The sequence below is a fragment of the Gobius niger genome, assembly GCF_951799975.1.
Source record: "Gobius niger genome assembly, chromosome: 19".
Taxonomy (NCBI): domain Eukaryota; kingdom Metazoa; phylum Chordata; class Actinopteri; order Gobiiformes; family Gobiidae; genus Gobius; species Gobius niger.
In genome coordinates, this window is record NC_136870.1 from 2,131,643 (window position 1) to 2,149,837 (window position 18,195).

An 18,195-nucleotide genomic window follows, 5' to 3' on the forward strand; every position below is an offset into this window, starting at 1 on the left:
TCTGATTGTGTCCAAATCAAGACCTCAGTGACGTCACAGGATATTGTAAAGAGTCGTTTTGTCCTTGGGCATTGAGCGACTTGTGGTGGTGGGAGGGGCCGATGGCACAGATTGGCAGCCTCACTTCCATCGGTCTACCCCAGGGCAGCAGTGGTTACAATAGTAGCTTGACTACAATGCGAAGCCACTATCAGGCTATTATTATATTGCTACTTCTTCAGATATTTGATCCTATATTGCTGTCATGTTTCGCAGATCAGAGCAGCTCTAGTGTTTGTTTCTTCAATTTGATTAGGCTATATTACAGGATTTAAAAGTCAGTACATTAATTTGGCATTAAATTCACACTATTTATAAACATCTTGGAAATACATAGCATTGATCAACATTTTTATATACATTTCATATAAGTTCATTCACCACAATAATGGTCTGAAACATGTTTCATTTAGCAAATGTAAATTGTTTCCTCTCCTTGATAACATGTTTGCAAATCTTAAGAAATGAAATACGCGCGTTTTTGGCATTCAATTATAGTATTTGAACAGTGAAAAGTGCATTATAAACATACAATATATGAGCATTTTCAAAAGTAAACCATGAGCCAACATTTGAACATCATTTAATAAGAAAACATTAAAAGATGTTTTGTTATCCGTCAAAAAACAACAACATGACGAGTGACCGATATTCGCCTTTCGACGCGATCGATAACACCGATCCTAAATCTGCGGTCCTGAATGTGCCGCTCCTCCGGTCGGCAGGTCCCTCCCCTCCCCCCTCTCCCCCCTCTCCCTCCCCCTCTCTCCTCACACAGCGATGCGGACGCGGTGAGGGCGACAGGCTGCGGGGATGCTTGGCTCGACACCCAGCGCCTGTGCACGGCCGCTCGGACATTCCTCCCCGGGAGACAGGCGCTTCCACCGGGCTTCCTCCTGTTAGCATGCGGCCGTGTTCACGGTCCTCCTCCTCGCGGGCGGCGCACGGGCCGGAGTACAGCGCTAGCATATGGATGAAGCCGACTGAAGGGTGATTATTTTATTTATTATTTATTTTAAATATTATTGTTGTTATTGTATCAGTAAGCTGTGTTTTTTTTATTTTAATTTCATTATATATTTCATCAAAGCATTCAACATAATGTACGGCTGTGCTGTTTTTGCGCACCCAGCTAGCGCTCTCCCATTTTCTCTCATTTTACTATCTTCATTAGCATTTCCAGAATGTATTTTTTATAAATGAAAATTTAAATTGCTCATCTCCATTTTTTTATAGACAAAAATATGTGCACTTTATTTTTTTTAAATTTCTTTTAGCTAACACTTCATATTATTATTTTTTATAATTATTGTCGTTATTGTCATTGCTGTGATGATGTATATATATGTATTATGATTATTTCAGCTCGTGGTGATGTTTGAGCTCGTGTTGTTTTTGCGCAGCACTAACCCTGTATCATGTCTGAACTGTCGTGGAGCCACATTCTTTTCATACATGTACTGTGAGTCGGTTCCTGTGGCGCTGGTGCCGGGCCGGGCATATCTGCAGTGCCTCTGTAGATGTCAGTGCGGTGGGTCGGACACAATGCAGGTAACGTGACGTAGAGCGCGGTGTTTATATCCACAGGCGCCACGTTAGGGTGATGGCTGAGTGCAAGGGCTAAACCAGTACCTTTAAATACGGAGGAAGCACATGAAATAGGACCAGGATGAACTGTCGGGTATTTTACAATCCAGTTATCCAGGTGAGGACTTAACTCTCGGGCTAAACCAGGACTAAATCAGGTTGAGCCCATGGCGCCCTCTGACTCACAGACTAGTCCAGGTAAAAAGCATGGAGGTAAACCTGGAATGAAACCAGGTCTAAGCCGTTGGACTGACTCCACAGGGATGAACCAGTCCTGTAAATATGGCTCTAAAACTATAAGTTGTGGAGTATTTTAGTTTATTTTGAACACAACATAGTCTTTTCATGTACAAATAGCGCTTTTAAAGGAATAGTTCACCGTTTTTTCCACACTGAGACATGTTCTTACCTGAGTTTAGACGAGTTGATACGTACCTGTCTGGTCTTTGTGCCCGTGGAAGAGCTTGGTCGCTTTGGAGCCATAGGAATATGCTGGGAGAGGCCAAATGCTAACAACATCTTTGGTCATTTTGCGTGACTGAGGGCATGCACAAAGTCCAGACAAGTACGCATCAACTCGTCTAGGCTCAGGTAAGAACATATCTCAGTGTGGAAAAACGGTGGCCTGTTCCTTTAACACAGTCTTTTCATGTACAAATAGTACTTTTAAGTGATTGCTTATTGCCGTAAGGTTACCACTGAAGGGTTCAAGGGGTCCACTAGACCAAAAAGGTTGGGAACCGCAGCACTAGGCGTTGCCGGGGAGGTCGTCCTAGATCCTCCACTGGTGTATGATTGACAGTGTGGATGGGCGAGTGGTTCCTCACAAATCCTTACAGTGCCATATTTTGAACTCCTGATTTCCTGTTGAAATCCATCCGTGCTCAGAGCCAGCTTAGCCCTCAGTGACAGCAGCAGCCCCCCCAGAGCCTGTCCCTCAGTGCGGGTGACTCACAGCTCTGAATGTAGGTCGCTCTATCATCCCGGGACAGGCTAACTCTCCGCGCTCCCACTGGCACCCGGCTCACAGCGGAGTTATACTTGTCAACATTGAGGCTCTGTTGTAGATGAAAGCTCGCACTGAGGATGTTTAAACGTGAGGAGGTTCCTCCCCCCAAGAGGCTTCATCGGCATCTTTGAGCAGCAGGCTGAATAGAAACCGAGAAGGGAGGGGTTTACCTTGTCCTTGGTTGTTCCACATTAACTCCTCTGTCTGGCATCAGTTTGTTTTGATACTGATCCAGTGAAGGCTGTTGGACAAGGTCACTTCAGTTTTTTCCAATAAAAATGGGAGGTACAAATGATAAGACAGACTGCATTCGTCTCACAATGGAGAAATTCACTTGTTAACCTCTTAACCCCGAAATGCATTTCCTCCAGTTTGGCTTTACCCAAATCTAAAAGCTTCCACAGCCAACAGACCAGGGCAACGCCTCATTTGAAAGCTACACTTACCAAATGTATCTAAGATTATTCCTCGTGTTTCCATGCGTTGTTGCTTTGTTATCGTCACTTATTCATCGCTTTTTACTCATGTTTTTGTAACTTTTTTGACCCTTTCTTGTCACGTTTTGGCTGTTGATGCTTTTTCATCCTCATTTACGTCTCGTTTTGGCTCTTTTTTGACAAGGGTTTTTTCAGGAAGCTTTTAGATGTGGGCACTGCCTGGATACCTGGAGAAAATGTGCTTGTGTAGGTGGGGGTTAAGAGGTTAAAGCAGCTCTTAAGAAAACGCTCCTCAAAGGAGAGCAAGGTAAATGTGCAAACAAGTGCGAAAAAGGTCAAGAAAACAAATATAAACCAGTCAAATCCTCTGTGTGCAGATCGATCCACGTATCTGTAGAAGAGATACCGACGTCTGTATCCTATACCTGAGAGCTGGTTTAGATCTGAAGAGTTTTCATAAGAGTCCTCTGACTCTGTTCCTGTGACACTGAGAGCAGCAGCACCATCTCGCATTAGACACGCAGCACGCTTGAATGGAATAACCCCAGGCTCTAACACAGAGGTGGAAGCAAACTGACGACAGGCTCATGTTCCTTGTATACAGTGAGTAGTGGCAGTTCTCCAGTCGGGCTGGATTGTCACGATCTGATACGTATCATGATACTCAAGGGCCAATCCGATACGTAAATATGATAAGTAGTATGTTTACCTTCAAATGTGTAAAAGTTTATAAGATTGGAAAGTGCATTAACACCAAAGCAACAAAGTGCTGTGTAACTGTTACTGGAAAGGAGTGCAGGATAAAAACAACAGTATTGCGATACTTGATAAAGTATCGATACTTTGGTACTTTGGTATTGCAGCAAAAAGTATTACGATCCGACAATTTGTCCCAGCTGTAGATTTTATTCCCCCAGTTCAGTTGACGCCCCCTTTAGGTTCCCATAGACCTGAGTGTATATAAAGAGTGTGTCTTTGCTTTTGCATTTGTGTGTGTATTTGGTAATAAAGTCAAACACACATTACTCTTTGTTTGTTAGAACATGAGATACTGATCTAAAGTTCCAGAAATGACTCATGCGCGAGTGGCTCAGAACACAGCTCCAGGTCTGGAGGACAACATAGTAACATGCTCCAAAAAACGGTATAATACCCCCTTTAAAACCTGCTTTCACCTCATTGTTTTTGGGAACATGAACATGGATTCCCTCAATTTTAGGAAATAATGTAATGAGACACTTCAACAACCCAGTCCAGATGATGGCTGAAGAAGTCTTGTCCCTGAGAGCTTATGATGAGACATTGGCCATTATTAAAGCTAATCACATTCATCTCAGACACAGACCTGTACATGGTTGAGTGCAGTATTGGTATTGTTTGTATTGTGTGGTGTTCTGGAGGGGGAAACCCTTCTCTGTCTGTGAAGTGTCTCCAGTGTGTGAACACAGGCTCACTGTCCGTGCTGTAACGTATCTTCTTGACCTCTGACACAAACACACGTTGGCTTGTTTCAGATATCATGTGACTGTGTTTACTTGTGCAGCTCTAGCACATTAGCATTTGTTTGTTGTGTAGTTCCCAGGGCGGACCGTTCTGCCTCGAGTTAGAAGTCTGTGTGTTTTGGAAGAACACGCCCTGGTGGAAACTCTGCATTAGTTCAGCATATCATATTTAGAGTTTTTCTAACATGTTTATAATGATGTTATCAATTGTTCATGAACACAGCACTCTTTGAGACTTGGTTGTGATTTGCTAGAACAAGATGTGCTTGATTCAGTCTGCGCAAAATGGTCCATGGAAAGTCTGTGCTCTTCAAGGGCCAGAGCCATTGTAGATTGATATGACTGAGCTCATGTTATTTCACTGGAACATCAATCCTACCAAATTAAAAGACAGATAAAGAATGGACAATAATGTCTAAGGGCAAAACCAGAACTGTTGTCATTTTTCTGATCCAGCTTTAAACCCTTGGTGTGTTTGATCCAACAAAACTAGAACTAAACCAAGACTAAAGTGGAACGAAACCGTCATACTCTCCTTTCTCTGTTCACCAACCCGGAACCAGGCTCATGAACGTCCTGTCTGTGTCCCCAATGATTGAGATTCATGGTTTGGTTTCGATTTGATGTATTATTACAGTTTTTCCCGATACCGGTTCTTTAACGATACTTATTTTACGATACCGATACCTGAACGACACCTATACTAAAATATTTCCTTTGATACTGTCCCTGGACACAACAGCATCAAAATCATGTTATTTTTTGATGCCTGTAGTACCTGACCTTTCTTCTGATACCATGTGGTTTAATGGTACCCTCGTCCCAGTCATATTACTCACATATTACACACTGTAGACTTTGTATCGGTTCAGAAACGTGTGTCGTCTGCCTATAGTCATACTGTAGTACCCTCAAGCAAGACACTTCCCCACCTCGCCAGTGAGACCAGTGTGTGATCGGTGGTCGGTGCAGAGTGAAACCCTTCCACAAAGCGATATTTCCCAGACCGAAGCGGCAGGAGCAGATCTGGTATTTGATGGGAAAGCGCTGTGGGGGTCCGCTGTGGAGATGCTGCCGATGACTGCGGGGCTGGGGTGGGGGGGTGGGGGGTGTTGCGTAAGTGCAGATTTGGAGCCGCTAACCCTACAGCTTAGCGTCACATTATGAGAGCGCTGCAGGGAGGAGCTAACATTCGCAGGGGACATTGTACTTGGGTTCAGTGACAGCAGCTGAAATCCCAGTGGAAGACGAGAGGACAATAGCAACACTGGATTATCTGTGCTCTGTTTGAACGTTTACATCTGCCTTTGGGAATGAAGGGTCAGTGCTCAGGTAGCAAACATGTTTCAACGCGACATTCACTCTGACGTTGGTAGGGGATGTAGGATTTGTTGTAAACATTTCAGAAACGTGACCTGTCAGTGTCCCCAGATTAAGGATGTCAAGATTAAAGCGGTTTTACAATTACCGCGGTTCTAAAAACTCATGGTGGGTTAATCGTAAGAAGGTTGGGACCCACACTAAACCACTAAAGCCGGAGTGGATTTGTGCCAAAATCCACCCAAAAACACATGAAGCGTTGCATAACGTTGCCAGAGGAAGAGTCCCAAAAGAACCATGTGTTTTTGTGTCGCGGTTAAAACAAAAGTGAAACTGTGAAGGCACTTGTAAGGTTAGGAACTATTCTGTACTTTGAATTCATGAGACACAGATGTTTTTAGAAGATCTGTAAGAATCCTTCACACCAGTTTGATTCTCGCGCATATTTACTGATACTGAGAGCTAGTTTTAAAAAGGCAGACGAGTCACAAGTTTGACGATTCATGGATATTCTATTCCTCATTTAAACGCTCAGAACCTCCTGAGCTTTGGCTGCAGGAGGCTGCACGATGGTGTGATTGAAGCTGTAGCGTTACTGTCCGTCTGCTGTGTAGATGAAGGCTGTGTTTGTGCGTCAGACAGACGGTAGCTGCTGACCCGATGACTCACTGGGCTGCTCTCCCACTGTCTGCAGCCTCTGTGTGCTGCTCTGGAGGAATATCAGCCCAGCAGTGACACGGACCTACATCATGCATTTATAGCTGTGGGATATTGTAAGGATTATTTTGAGAAACACGGAGGTGTGCTCATCCCTTAAAGGGGACAATTCCAAAACTGACTTTTGTGATCTTTTAAGCTGGTGATGGTGGTTTTCTTGTAGTTAGGACCTGGAGTGGTTTTAATGAGTGATTTATACATGTCTAAGGAATCCTACTCTGCCTTTGTGTGTTTTGTCTCTGGAAATGTCCATTTGCACCTCTCTAACCCCTGCCCTGCCTAAGAGCACAGACCTGCTCTCACACTGATCAAAAAACACGTCATTCTTCGATTATTATGATGTCTCCACAAGGAAAATGTTTCTTTGCATGTCAAAGCCAGGGCGTAGTTTGGTGATACTATTGGTGAGTCTGAGTGAAAGATCACACGATGTGACCTTCTCCACATGAAGTTGGTGTTTGGGTAATATAATGTGCTTTAAGAGGCGACGCTCCAGTAACTACTGTGACACTAACGAAACAACTCTCCTCATGCGGGCGTTTAGTGAGAAACAGGGCAGTGCTTTATTCACCATCATATGTTTTCTTCATGTTTCACATTGATGGCGATGGTTGTGCCATCGTCTTTGTGTTGGTTTGGTTCCCGTCTGTGTTTTGGTGACGACAATAATGACGTTTGCTTTAGGGTGGGTCTGAATTCCGTGGGCTTTGGACTGGTTTGTATTTTTAAACTGTTTTAGGTCAATATTGCCTCTTGCACAGTTTAACTTGTTAAATAATGTGTGTAATAGATGATCAGATAAAAACATCATGTGTCTCCTTTGATAGCTGTGGAGCTGAGGTCGGCGAGGCGTCCTGCATGTGTGCTATGGCCTAATCAATCAGCCATCATCCAGCACTTGTGAAGAACAAACTGTAGGCGATGGATTTAGTGTGTGTAGAAGCTCATACAAAACAAATTTCAAAGCACTAGATTGACACGAGGGATGCAACGAGTCCACATAATATGGAGAATCGTTGCCTTGTGTTGTTAACGCTGTTGCCATGCTGCGACGTCATCTGCATACCCTCCAGACAGCTTCTCCGAAGGCTGACTCGGGGAATCACCAGCATGTAGCTAATCGGCATCACACCATGGGCTGATACGTCCATGTTTTGTGTCTTGGCTTTGACCACTTTGGAAGACGATCTGACCATCTCAGAGCCTGTCCCTCACTTCTCCTGCATGTTCTCCTTGTGTGGAGAGATCAGAGCCCGAAAACAGCCCTCCTCTGTGGGACAGGCCTGTCATAAAGCACAGAGGCTAAGACAACAGCAGTGGACCAGAGAGTTTAGTGTGTGATGGACGTTGATGGCCACGGTGAGAGCACTTCACAACCTTCTCTGAGATCTTGAGGCACCGTCCTGGTCAAAATGACAGACTATGGTCAAGTTTTTTTTTAAATATTATTTTTCTTGTTGAAAGGCTGTTGGAATGAAGCTTCCCAGGTGATGGTGCTGTTTGTAATTAGAGGAAGTGTGGTCAAAGTAGGTCCACGCTCTGAACCATTATCTACAAGTGCGGCCATTTTCAGCAGCTGTAACTGACCTGAAGTGTCCAGACGTACAAAGTGACCACTGCTCTGATACATCTCCAGTGTGAGAAAAGTAGAAACACAACCACTATTGATCAAAACACATAAGCCAAAATGTTAGACTGCGTCAGATCTAATGATTGATCTTTTAAATGTTTTATGGACTGACTTTTTTGTTTTCCTTCAGCGTTCAAAAGCACATCGAATACAACAGGCAACCTTGGACGTATTGTAATAGTCCCCTGTATTGGCGTAGTGCTGAGTGACTCCATGGTGTTATGTAAGCCGTCTCAGCGTCTCCTCCTGCCTCAGTCAGAGTGCGGAGGGAGAAAATATGCCACTGCAGCTGTCCTGCACTCAGCCCTGTAGTGTTTGCTCCTGGCTCAATGCAGACTATTAGCATTTCCACTCTTTGTTACAGCACACTTCAGCAGCTGACCTTCAGAACAAACGGATGCCTCACATTTAGTTTGTAGACCTCCCGGGGCCATCACGTTTCCGAAGTTCTCTTCTCTGTTAATGCATATAATAGTGGTAATAATGTAAAAAAATAAAGGACAAGGAACGCCTGGATTCTTTTGGTTTTGATTGTGTTAGCTTGTAGCCTGTCTATTCTCTCACAGAGCTATGGGATGTGAAAATGGGTGCATTTTGTGCAATTGTTATTAACCACAAAATAAGCTTTTGCAAACAGTGGAAGTCGTTCATCTCATCATCTTAAAGAACGTCTTTAGAAGGAACTGTCAGAAAACTGTTGGTGAACGCCAACCTCAGCGTGTGAGATGTCACCGCCTCATTCACCATAAAAGGACAGGAAGTGACGTTTGCAAAAAGCAAGTCCAAAAGTAATGACTGAGAAAACCCCCCAAAAACAAACTTGAACTCAAACATGGGCACGGATCCCGTTCAGCTGTCCCACTTCCCATTCAACACAGCACCTTTAAGGTTCAGTTAGAACATGAGCCCATTCAGGAGGTTCATGAAACAAAACACTTTTTAAAAAACATACTTTTAGATAAACCTGAAGTTTAAAAGTCAAGTCACTAACGTCTGCAGGAAAATCAAATCAAATCTGAATTGTTTTGGTTTTATTAGAAGAGAGTTGTCACACCACGGCTTTATTGTATGTGAGTACAATGTTTTTTCACATCTGTCATACTGCATTACAGCAGGTCACAAACATCAGCGTCACTTCTCTGTATAAACAAGCAAGAGGCATCATTGTGACATCATACAAAAGCACACGCTCTTTACTTTTGAAAACTTTGTACATTTTAGTATACTGACATTGATTTCAAATGTCTGAACAACTTGTTCTCTGGCCTCATGGTGAGGGGGGGCTCTCTCAGACCCTCCACCAGAGCCTCAGTTAGCGGGGATTGTAGCTCCCAAAGTTTATAAAATCTTTTGGACAGTCCAGCTTCTCCTTCAGAGGGGCTACACTGTGGAACTGTCTCCCCACTGGACAGAAACTGCAGACTAACATGAACATCTTTACCAGACGCTCAAACAGTGGCTCAGATCAGGCCAAAGTTGTTCCCATGTGTGAATGTTCCAAGGACAGGTGTTTAAATGAGCACTTTATATGCTGAATAAATGAATGAATGAAATGAAAAATGAGAGCGCCTGACTTGTAAACACAAGTTTGCGAAATCGAGGCCGTCATGTGTCTAAATCCAGTCCAAAATAACGTGAATAAGGCCCAATGTTTATCAATAATACCTAGGCTGTGAAAAAATAAATCACTAATCATATCAGCCTCTCTCATATCTCATATTGGTCTCTTTGGACCCCAAAACTCCATATTGGTCAGGCCTTAGTTAATCGGTTAGCCCTGAGCTGACCATAAGATTCCATTAACAAGGTGTTGTAATTTCTCCATCTGTGAGATCAATAAAGTATCATCTATCTATCTGTCACAGCCAAAATATGAATAATCCGACCTCGAAGCTTGAACACAATCACCATTTTGTATTTGTTTGTTAGTTTCTCTCTAAAACAGCTCTTTTTTATTTAGCAAAAGTTGCACTAACCCACTGGTGGTTTATGGTGGCATGTACCGCTGTGGTCAGAAAGTGCCCTGAAATGTGCTGTGGTCAGGTCGAGCCTTTGCTGAAGGAAATCAATGCTCCCTGCACCTCATTCACAAGAACCCAGGATGTGCTGCTGAGTCATCTCCCATTCATAAAAGCATTCTATTATTCATATATTCCGCTCAAGGCTCAGGCCCCGTCATACGCGCTCTCTTTTCTCACGTACAGTAGATGAATAATAATGCCGATACTGTCTCCTTTCCACAGTGACTTGGTCGTGTAGCCTCCTCAGCTCTGCTCCCTCCCTGACCCTCCTCCGCCTACTCCTCCTCCTCGTCCCACCATGAGCTCCTCTCCGCTGGTGTCCCGCTCCAGCATGGACATCCTGGAGGAGCTGCAGATGATGACCGCCCAGAACCTGGAGCGGCTGGAGGTCAACAAGTACTACCAGGTCATCCGGCAGCTGGGCAAGGGTACCTACGGGAGAGTGGACCTGGTGGTGCACAAGATCAGAGGTCAGTGGAAGATGTTCTTATTCCTAAAAATACAGCAAACATTTAAAGATTGAAGGAACACTTGAGGTGTCATATATTTTGGTCTGTGGGAGAGTTAAATATTAAGCTGCAATTGATTAGCAAAAAGAAGCTACCGCGTTAGCCACAGCTGTTTCTGGGTTGCCACTTGTTTCAAGTACAAACGATTTATATCTTGTTTTTAAAACATTTCAAATGTTCTACCTCTACTTCCTTAAAGGGACTAGATGCAAGTTGGTCATTTTTATACTCACTACTGCCACCTCAGGTCTTATGCGTAACTGCAGTTTCTATATTAAGCTTGTGCATGTCGGCACTTCAGGCCAAATGAACACCTTTTGGAGTGACAGTGCAGGATTAGAGCCCAGACCTATATTGTGGACAGATCTGAGCTCATTCGACACATTAGGACATGGCTGGAACATGTAGGGGGAGGAAAATACATAATTTTCACATTTTTAAACTCGGTATAGTCCCTGTAATATGAGAGACAGTGCAGGAAAAAGTCAATTTTCACATTTTGAGACAGCACTAAATGATCACAATACAGTGTATAACTATTGCAATTAATTTATTGGAATTTTAACCCCAAAACATTTTTTTTTTTTTTTTACATTTTTTGCTTGTACAAAAAGTAAACAAAGCCCAAAATCCCTCTGAGCAAATTTTTGTAACACATTTAAAATCTCTCTATCCATTTTGTTGGCAATTTTTAAAAAACATTTACATTTTGATATTCTCATATTTAAATATTCTCATATTTATATCAGTAATCTACAGCAAAGGTTTCAAATTGATCTCTCTAAATGACCCCCTCTTTGCCTGCGTCCCACAGTGCTACAGACCTATCGCTCACTCCCACAGTGGTCTGGGTCGATTTCACCTGAAGCCGAGGTGGCCCGCGCTCCCCACAGACCTGTTTACCCACTGAAACACGCCTGCTGTCCCCTTGGTTCTTTAAAGCAGTGTATTCATATCTCACGGACCAAAGAGGCGTCAGATTTTGAGTTTAAGTGCTATGATTTGTTTTGGAAGGTACAAAGATGGCCCTGAAGTTCCTAAAGAAGAAGAGCACTAAGCTGAAGTCCTTCTTGAGGGAGTACAGTGTGTCCCTGTACCTGTCGCCCTGCCCCTTCATCATCAACATGTTTGGAATCGCCTTCGAAACCGACGACTGCTACGTGTTCGCCCAGGAATATGCCCTGGCAGGAGATCTGTTCGACATAATACCCCCACAGGTACTCGTCCTATCCCCACTGGTATTTTCAGTACAACATATCCTCCCACAGGTACTAGTACTATCCCCACAGGTATTTACAGTGCATCATACCCCCACAGGTATTTACAGTACAACAACATCCCACAGGTACTAGTACTATCCCCACAGGTCTTTTCAGTACAACATACCCCCACAGGTATTTACAGTACACCATACTCCCACAGGTGTTTACAGTACACCATACTCCCACAGGTATTTACAGTACACCATACTCCCACAGGTGTTTACAGTACACCATACTCCCACAGGTTTTTACAGTACACCATACTCCCACAGGTATTTACAGTACACCATACTCCCGCAGGTATTTACAGTACACCATACTCCCACAGGTATTTACAGTACACCATACTCCCACAGGTATTTACAGTACACCATACTCCCACAGGTTTTTACAGTACACCATACTCCCACAGTTATTTACAGTACACCATACTCCCACAGGTATTTACAGTACACCATACTCCCACAGGTATTTACAGTACACCATACTCCCACTGGTATTTTCAGTACAACATATCCTCCCACAGGTACTAGTACTATCCCCACAGGTATTTACAGTGCATCATACCCCCACAGGTATTTACAGTACAACAACATCCCACAGGTACTAGTACTATCCCCACAGGTCTTTTCAGTACAACATACCCCCACAGGTATTTACAGTACACCATACTCCCACAGGTGTTTACAGTACACCATACTCCCACAGGTCTTTTCAGTACAACATACCCCCACAGGTATTTACAGTACACCATACTCCCACAGGTGTTTACAGTACACCATACTCCCACAGGTATTTACAGTACACCATACTCCCACAGGTGTTTACAGTACACCATACTCCCACAGGTTTTTACAGTACACCATACTCCCACAGGTTTTTACAGTACACCATACTCCCGCAGGTATTTACAGTACACCATACTCCCGCAGGTATTTACAGTACACCATACTCCCGCAGGTATTTACAGTACACCATACTCCCGCAGGTATTTACAGTACACCATACTCCCGCAGGTATTTACAGTACACCATACTCCCACAGGTTTTTACAGTACACCATACTCCCGCAGGTATTTACAGTACACCATACTCCCGCAGGTATTTACAGTACACCATACTCCCGCAGGTATTTACAGTACACCATACTCCCGCAGGTATTTACAGTACACCATACTCCCGCAGGTATTTACAGTACACCATACTCCCGCAGGTATTTACAGTACACCATACTCCCGCAGGTATTTACAGTACACCATACTCCCACAGGTATTTACAGTACACCATACTCCCACAGGTTTTTACAGTACACCATACTCCCACAGTTATTTACAGTACACCATACTCCCACAGGTTTTTACAGTACACCATACTCCCGCAGGTATTTACAGTACACCATACTCCCGCAGGTATTTACAGTACACCATACTCCCGCAGGTATTTACAGTACACCATACTCCCACAGGTTTTTACAGTACACCATACTCCCACAGTTATTTACAGTACACCATACTCCCGCAGGTATTTACAGTACACCATACTCCCACAGGTGCCTCCTCTACATTGCAGAAGAGTAAACGGAAGCACTCATAATACAGATAAACACTGTAGAGCTGACAAATAAGACCTCACAGTTAAGCAGGCACAGGAATCTTACCTGGATACCTGGACCCTAACTTGTACATTCAACAACTTAGAGCAAGAAAGTCCTGGGTTTAATTCCTGGGGCGGGTGGGGCATTTCTGTGTGTGATTTCCCTGGTTAAGTCAAGGTCAAATGAAATGTCCCTGGTCAAGCCGCCCTAAACTCTTGAGTGTTTTCCGTGTTCTCATAGATCGGGCTCCCAGAGGCTGTGGCGAAGCGCTGTGTGCACCAGGTGGCCATCGCTCTGGACTACCTTCACTGTAAGAAGCTGGTGCACAGAGATATCAAACCGGAGAACATCCTCATCTTTGACAGGGAGTGCAGGAAAGTCAAGCTGTCCGACTTCGGGATGACGCGCCGGGCCGGCTCTCCTGTCAAACGGGTCGGTATATTCAGTCAGTATACACTGTCTCAGCTGTCACCTCATAAGCCTCATGTTGATGGTCAGGTTCTGCACTGTTGGAGGGGAAACTTAAGGTGAACAGCTGCTGTGTGTCAACCCACATGATCAACTGAATGTGATTAGAAATCTAACAATCGTTTTCAGTTGTTTTTCTCCTTTACTTTGAGCACCATGAGCAAAATCTGTGAAACAATTTGGGCCAACTGTTGTGTCCCTCTGCAGGTGAGCGGCACCATCCCGTACACGGCCCCGGAGCTGTGTGACTCCTCCCGACACGAGGGCTTCTGCGTGGACTACAGCACAGACGTGTGGGCCTTCGGGGTGCTGCTCTTCTGCATGCTCACGGGGAACTTCCCCTGGGAGAAGGCCCTGCCCGCCGACACCTTCTACCAGGAGTTTGTGCGCTGGCAGAGGCGGCGTGCGCCCGGCGTGCCCTCACAGTGGAGGCGCTTCACTGAGCAGGCTCTGCGCATGTTCCGCCGCCTGCTGTCCATCGAGCAGGAGCGCCGCTGCTCCGTCAAAGAGGTCTTCGCTTACTTCACCCACACGTGGATGCTCGACACGGAGAACAACAACCACAACGCCAACACCGTCAACAACGCCGTCCAAAAGCACCTGTCCTCTTCCTCCGCTGAGGAGGACGAGGAGCTGCTGGTGGAGCGGATGAAGCAGCAGACTCTGTCCCCCATGTCCCCCGCCTCACCCATGTCCCCCATGTCCCCGCTGTCCCCCGTGGACAGAGGCGTGGGCAGCCCGGGGAGCGTAGGTGCTAAAGGGGGAGGAGCTGTCGCCGAGCCTCCCGCTGGCGGCCATTTTGTGTCGGTGTCCACGAACAGCTCGGTGTCGTCCACCACCAGCTACGAGCGCGCACCCCGGGAGAGCGGCTCACCGGGCGGGCGCCTGCTGGGGGCCACGCCCATCGAGATCTGCGTGTGAGAAGACTGTTGGATTAGCCTGGTTAGCACTGTTTCCTGCACAGAGGGAGTCCCATACAGCAGCTTCACTAGCATCCGTATGACACCTTCCCTCCTTAGGGGCCCCTACAGACTCCAAACCTTCTTCTTGGACTTAAGGTTCAGATTTTTCTATGCGCATTTCATTCCTGCCTGATTTATTGAGCTTTGAACCCCAAAAATAATGCCATATTTGATTTTTTTCACAAATAACTACAGATCCAAAATGCTAACATCATTGAAGTGTTTAATGGGCTTTTCTGAAACTCACCTTGGAACTCTTGGAGCTTGTCCCACAGAGATTTAATCTGCTCCACTCATAGCTGCTCACTTGTTCTGTGAAGAGCACCACCTCATGACATCAGCAGGTGGAGGGATCCCTTTTCTCCATTCCTGAAAGCACACTCCAGCCGACAGCAGCAGCAGCAGACTCCGTCTATGCAGAAGTCCCTGAGAACAGCCATTGCTAACCAGGCTTCAGTTTTATACCTCCTACACAGGCCAGGAAGCTAACCACTCCATAAACTTGTACATATCTCACAATCGGCCAAAGGTCCACTCCTGACTTTATGAAAATATCACGGACTAGAGAGACGAAGCCTGCAGGAAAACAACAAATGCTTCCATCGGAGTTGAACCGTGAAAACAAGACCAAAATGTTCTCTTTCGTTTCCTTTAAAGCAATACTTGGAGCAAAAAATAACAGCGGCTGATGAAGCTGAAGCCAAGAGACTAAAGAATATTCCATTACTAATGTTTGAACAATCTAAAAATGACTCTGAACTCCTTTACCGTGTGTTTGGTTTGAGCTTTTGTTTTTACATTTCTACTATTGTTGCGTTTTTGTATTTGGAGTTTTTTTATTTATTTGTTTGTTTCTCATCACAAAGGCCTGAGGTCCTGTTACTCCTGACAAACATATCTTTTTCTAATTACACATTTTGGTTTTGACCTTAACAGTTGCTTTGCAGGTGAGTTTGAAAATGTATTTACAATTGTGAAGAGAGAGGAAAAAAAGACAAAAATGTGTTTTTTCAGCTGCATGAAAAGTAGATCTAACTGGAGAGTTTGACGCTGTTGTCGTGTAGCTCCGCCTCCTGCATCACACCCCGAGAGACTTAGAATCGGAAACTGAAAATACCCTCGGCCCTGCTCCACTGGCCAGGTTCACTGCTACAGAGTATTACTGAGAGATAGTACAAGTACTGCAGTACTAATACATGTCAGCTGTGTGACATTCAACATACAATCACATTTAACATGGATTTGTACAAACTGAAAAGTGCCATGAAAAAATGTTTCGAATGACTTTATTGATATTATACAATTGTACAACAAAATTGCGTAGATCAGGTGTTAGTCCTAAGCCGCTGCACCACCGCTCTGCCAGCTTGACCAGCTTGACCAGCATGTTTTTAGTGGTAGGGGAAACCGGAGCACCCTGGGACCCTGTAGCTGTTAGGCAAGAGCGCTGACCAGTCAGCCAACGGGAACATTCAGTTTAGATATTCGGGTAATAAGATTACTGTTCAATGAGTACTTTGTAAAAACATATGTCCCGTGTATTCTATAGTAACAGAAGTTAGTCCTTCACAGCAATGTGAAGGAAGCAAACCTTGCTTTGTCCAAACAGGACTGTGGGGGGTCTGGGGTCCTCCCCCTGAAAGTTTTTAGTGTTTTATTAGTATTTCACTGTAGCCCTCTGTTTTTTGTTGTCATATTTCTCAAATTTGTCAGAAAACGTAAGCCGGGCCTGACATTTCCTAATGTGTAATAACGAGGTAATTATGCAATGACAGAGAAACAGGAAGCACCTGATGAGTGGACTAACCCTAACCCATGACACATGGTTAGTTTCCGGGTCACTACAGGGCGGTTAAATGTATCATCCTTTATTACCAGACTATTATTATTGTTATTACTGTGCTGTGCAGCCCACACATTAAAAAGTCATCTGGCCTGGGTTTGCTTTCATTGCGAGGTGAGACATGGTCAGCTGGAAACATAAGTTGGAGGTGAGACATGGTCAGCTGGAGTGTGAGGCTGTGAGCAGGCCTGACCAGTGTGGAGCTGCAGTGTAACAACTGCGTCTCCAGTGTTCACACAGCTGACTTGTGTTTGCAGTCCACTCCCACGCGCCTGAAGCTCGGCCCGAGCTGGACCTGACCAGTGTGGGCGGCCTGTAGTGACTCTCTCATCGTGGTGTCTTTGTGATGTGTCCTGAAGAGCCTGCATGAACTCACGGACAAGTCTGTCTCTGTGGAGAACACGCTTCACCCCGTGAGGCGCCGGCGCTCATGTCCTCACAAAACGGGTCCAAAGTGAACATGTGAGTGAGTGCAGGTCGGGTTCACGTTAAAAAACGGCAGTGAAGGGCAGACCAGAATCTTGTGGAAGAATCGGTCATTTAACTTGCCAATATACAGATGTTCTGACCTGGGCTCTCAGTCGTCCAGGAGTTCATAGTTCAAGTATAGTAGCCGTCTCCAAAGCCGACTGGACTGGGTCAGCTCAGAATAAAAAGAGAGGGAAACGACGCCTAACAAAGTGGTCAGGATGAATGACTGACCTCATGACGACTCGGCTCATTTGAATAGACTTACATGTACTCACGTACCCTGAAACAACACAAGGCAACGCTTTTGGCACTGACGGATATTTAAAACACTCGTCGCCTCAGCACTAACTGTGGCACACATTTGTTCCTATCACGTTCAGATCCGTCAGAATCTTGGATGATTTAGATGAAAGGATTTGCCTTTGAGTGGCCTGGTCTCAGAGAAGGTGAGTTTTCTGTCTGGCAAATTAGAGGTCGATCCGATATATCGATATTTGGGGATGGCTGATAGCCGATATCCCCGAGGACCAAAAGTATTGGACACAGCGAAGTCAGGGCTTTAAAACGAGTCCTCCCACAGCTCCCTGGGCCTGAGGAGCAGAAGCTCCAAGTTTGTTAAACCTCAGTCAATGTGGACATCACAGAACCTGGAGAGTTTAATTTAGTTCGTTTTAACCTTCACAATTGTGTATATGCTAATGCTAATGGCAGCTAATCAAAGCTGGGACAGAAATCACCTAAAGCAGGGGTCACAAGCTAAATTTCACAAGGGTCCAAATTTAAAAAAAAACTGTCAAGCACAGGTCTGGAACCTGTTATTTTTAA

General features: G+C 44.8%; 1 protein-coding gene across 1 annotated transcript; it reads left to right on the plus strand.

Moving 5' to 3' along the window:
* Positions 1-790: 790 nt before the first annotated feature.
* bsk146 (brain specific kinase 146) lies at positions 791-15,066 on the plus strand. Its single transcript, XM_079577981.1, has 5 exons — positions 791-1,029; positions 10,485-10,732; positions 11,786-11,988; positions 13,867-14,058; positions 14,302-15,066. Exons 2-5 carry the CDS (start codon positions 10,561-10,563, stop codon positions 15,013-15,015), a joined length of 1,281 nt encoding a protein of 426 aa, XP_079434107.1. The 5' UTR covers positions 791-1,029; positions 10,485-10,560; the 3' UTR covers positions 15,016-15,066.
* The last annotated feature ends 3,129 nt before the right edge of the window (positions 15,067-18,195 follow it).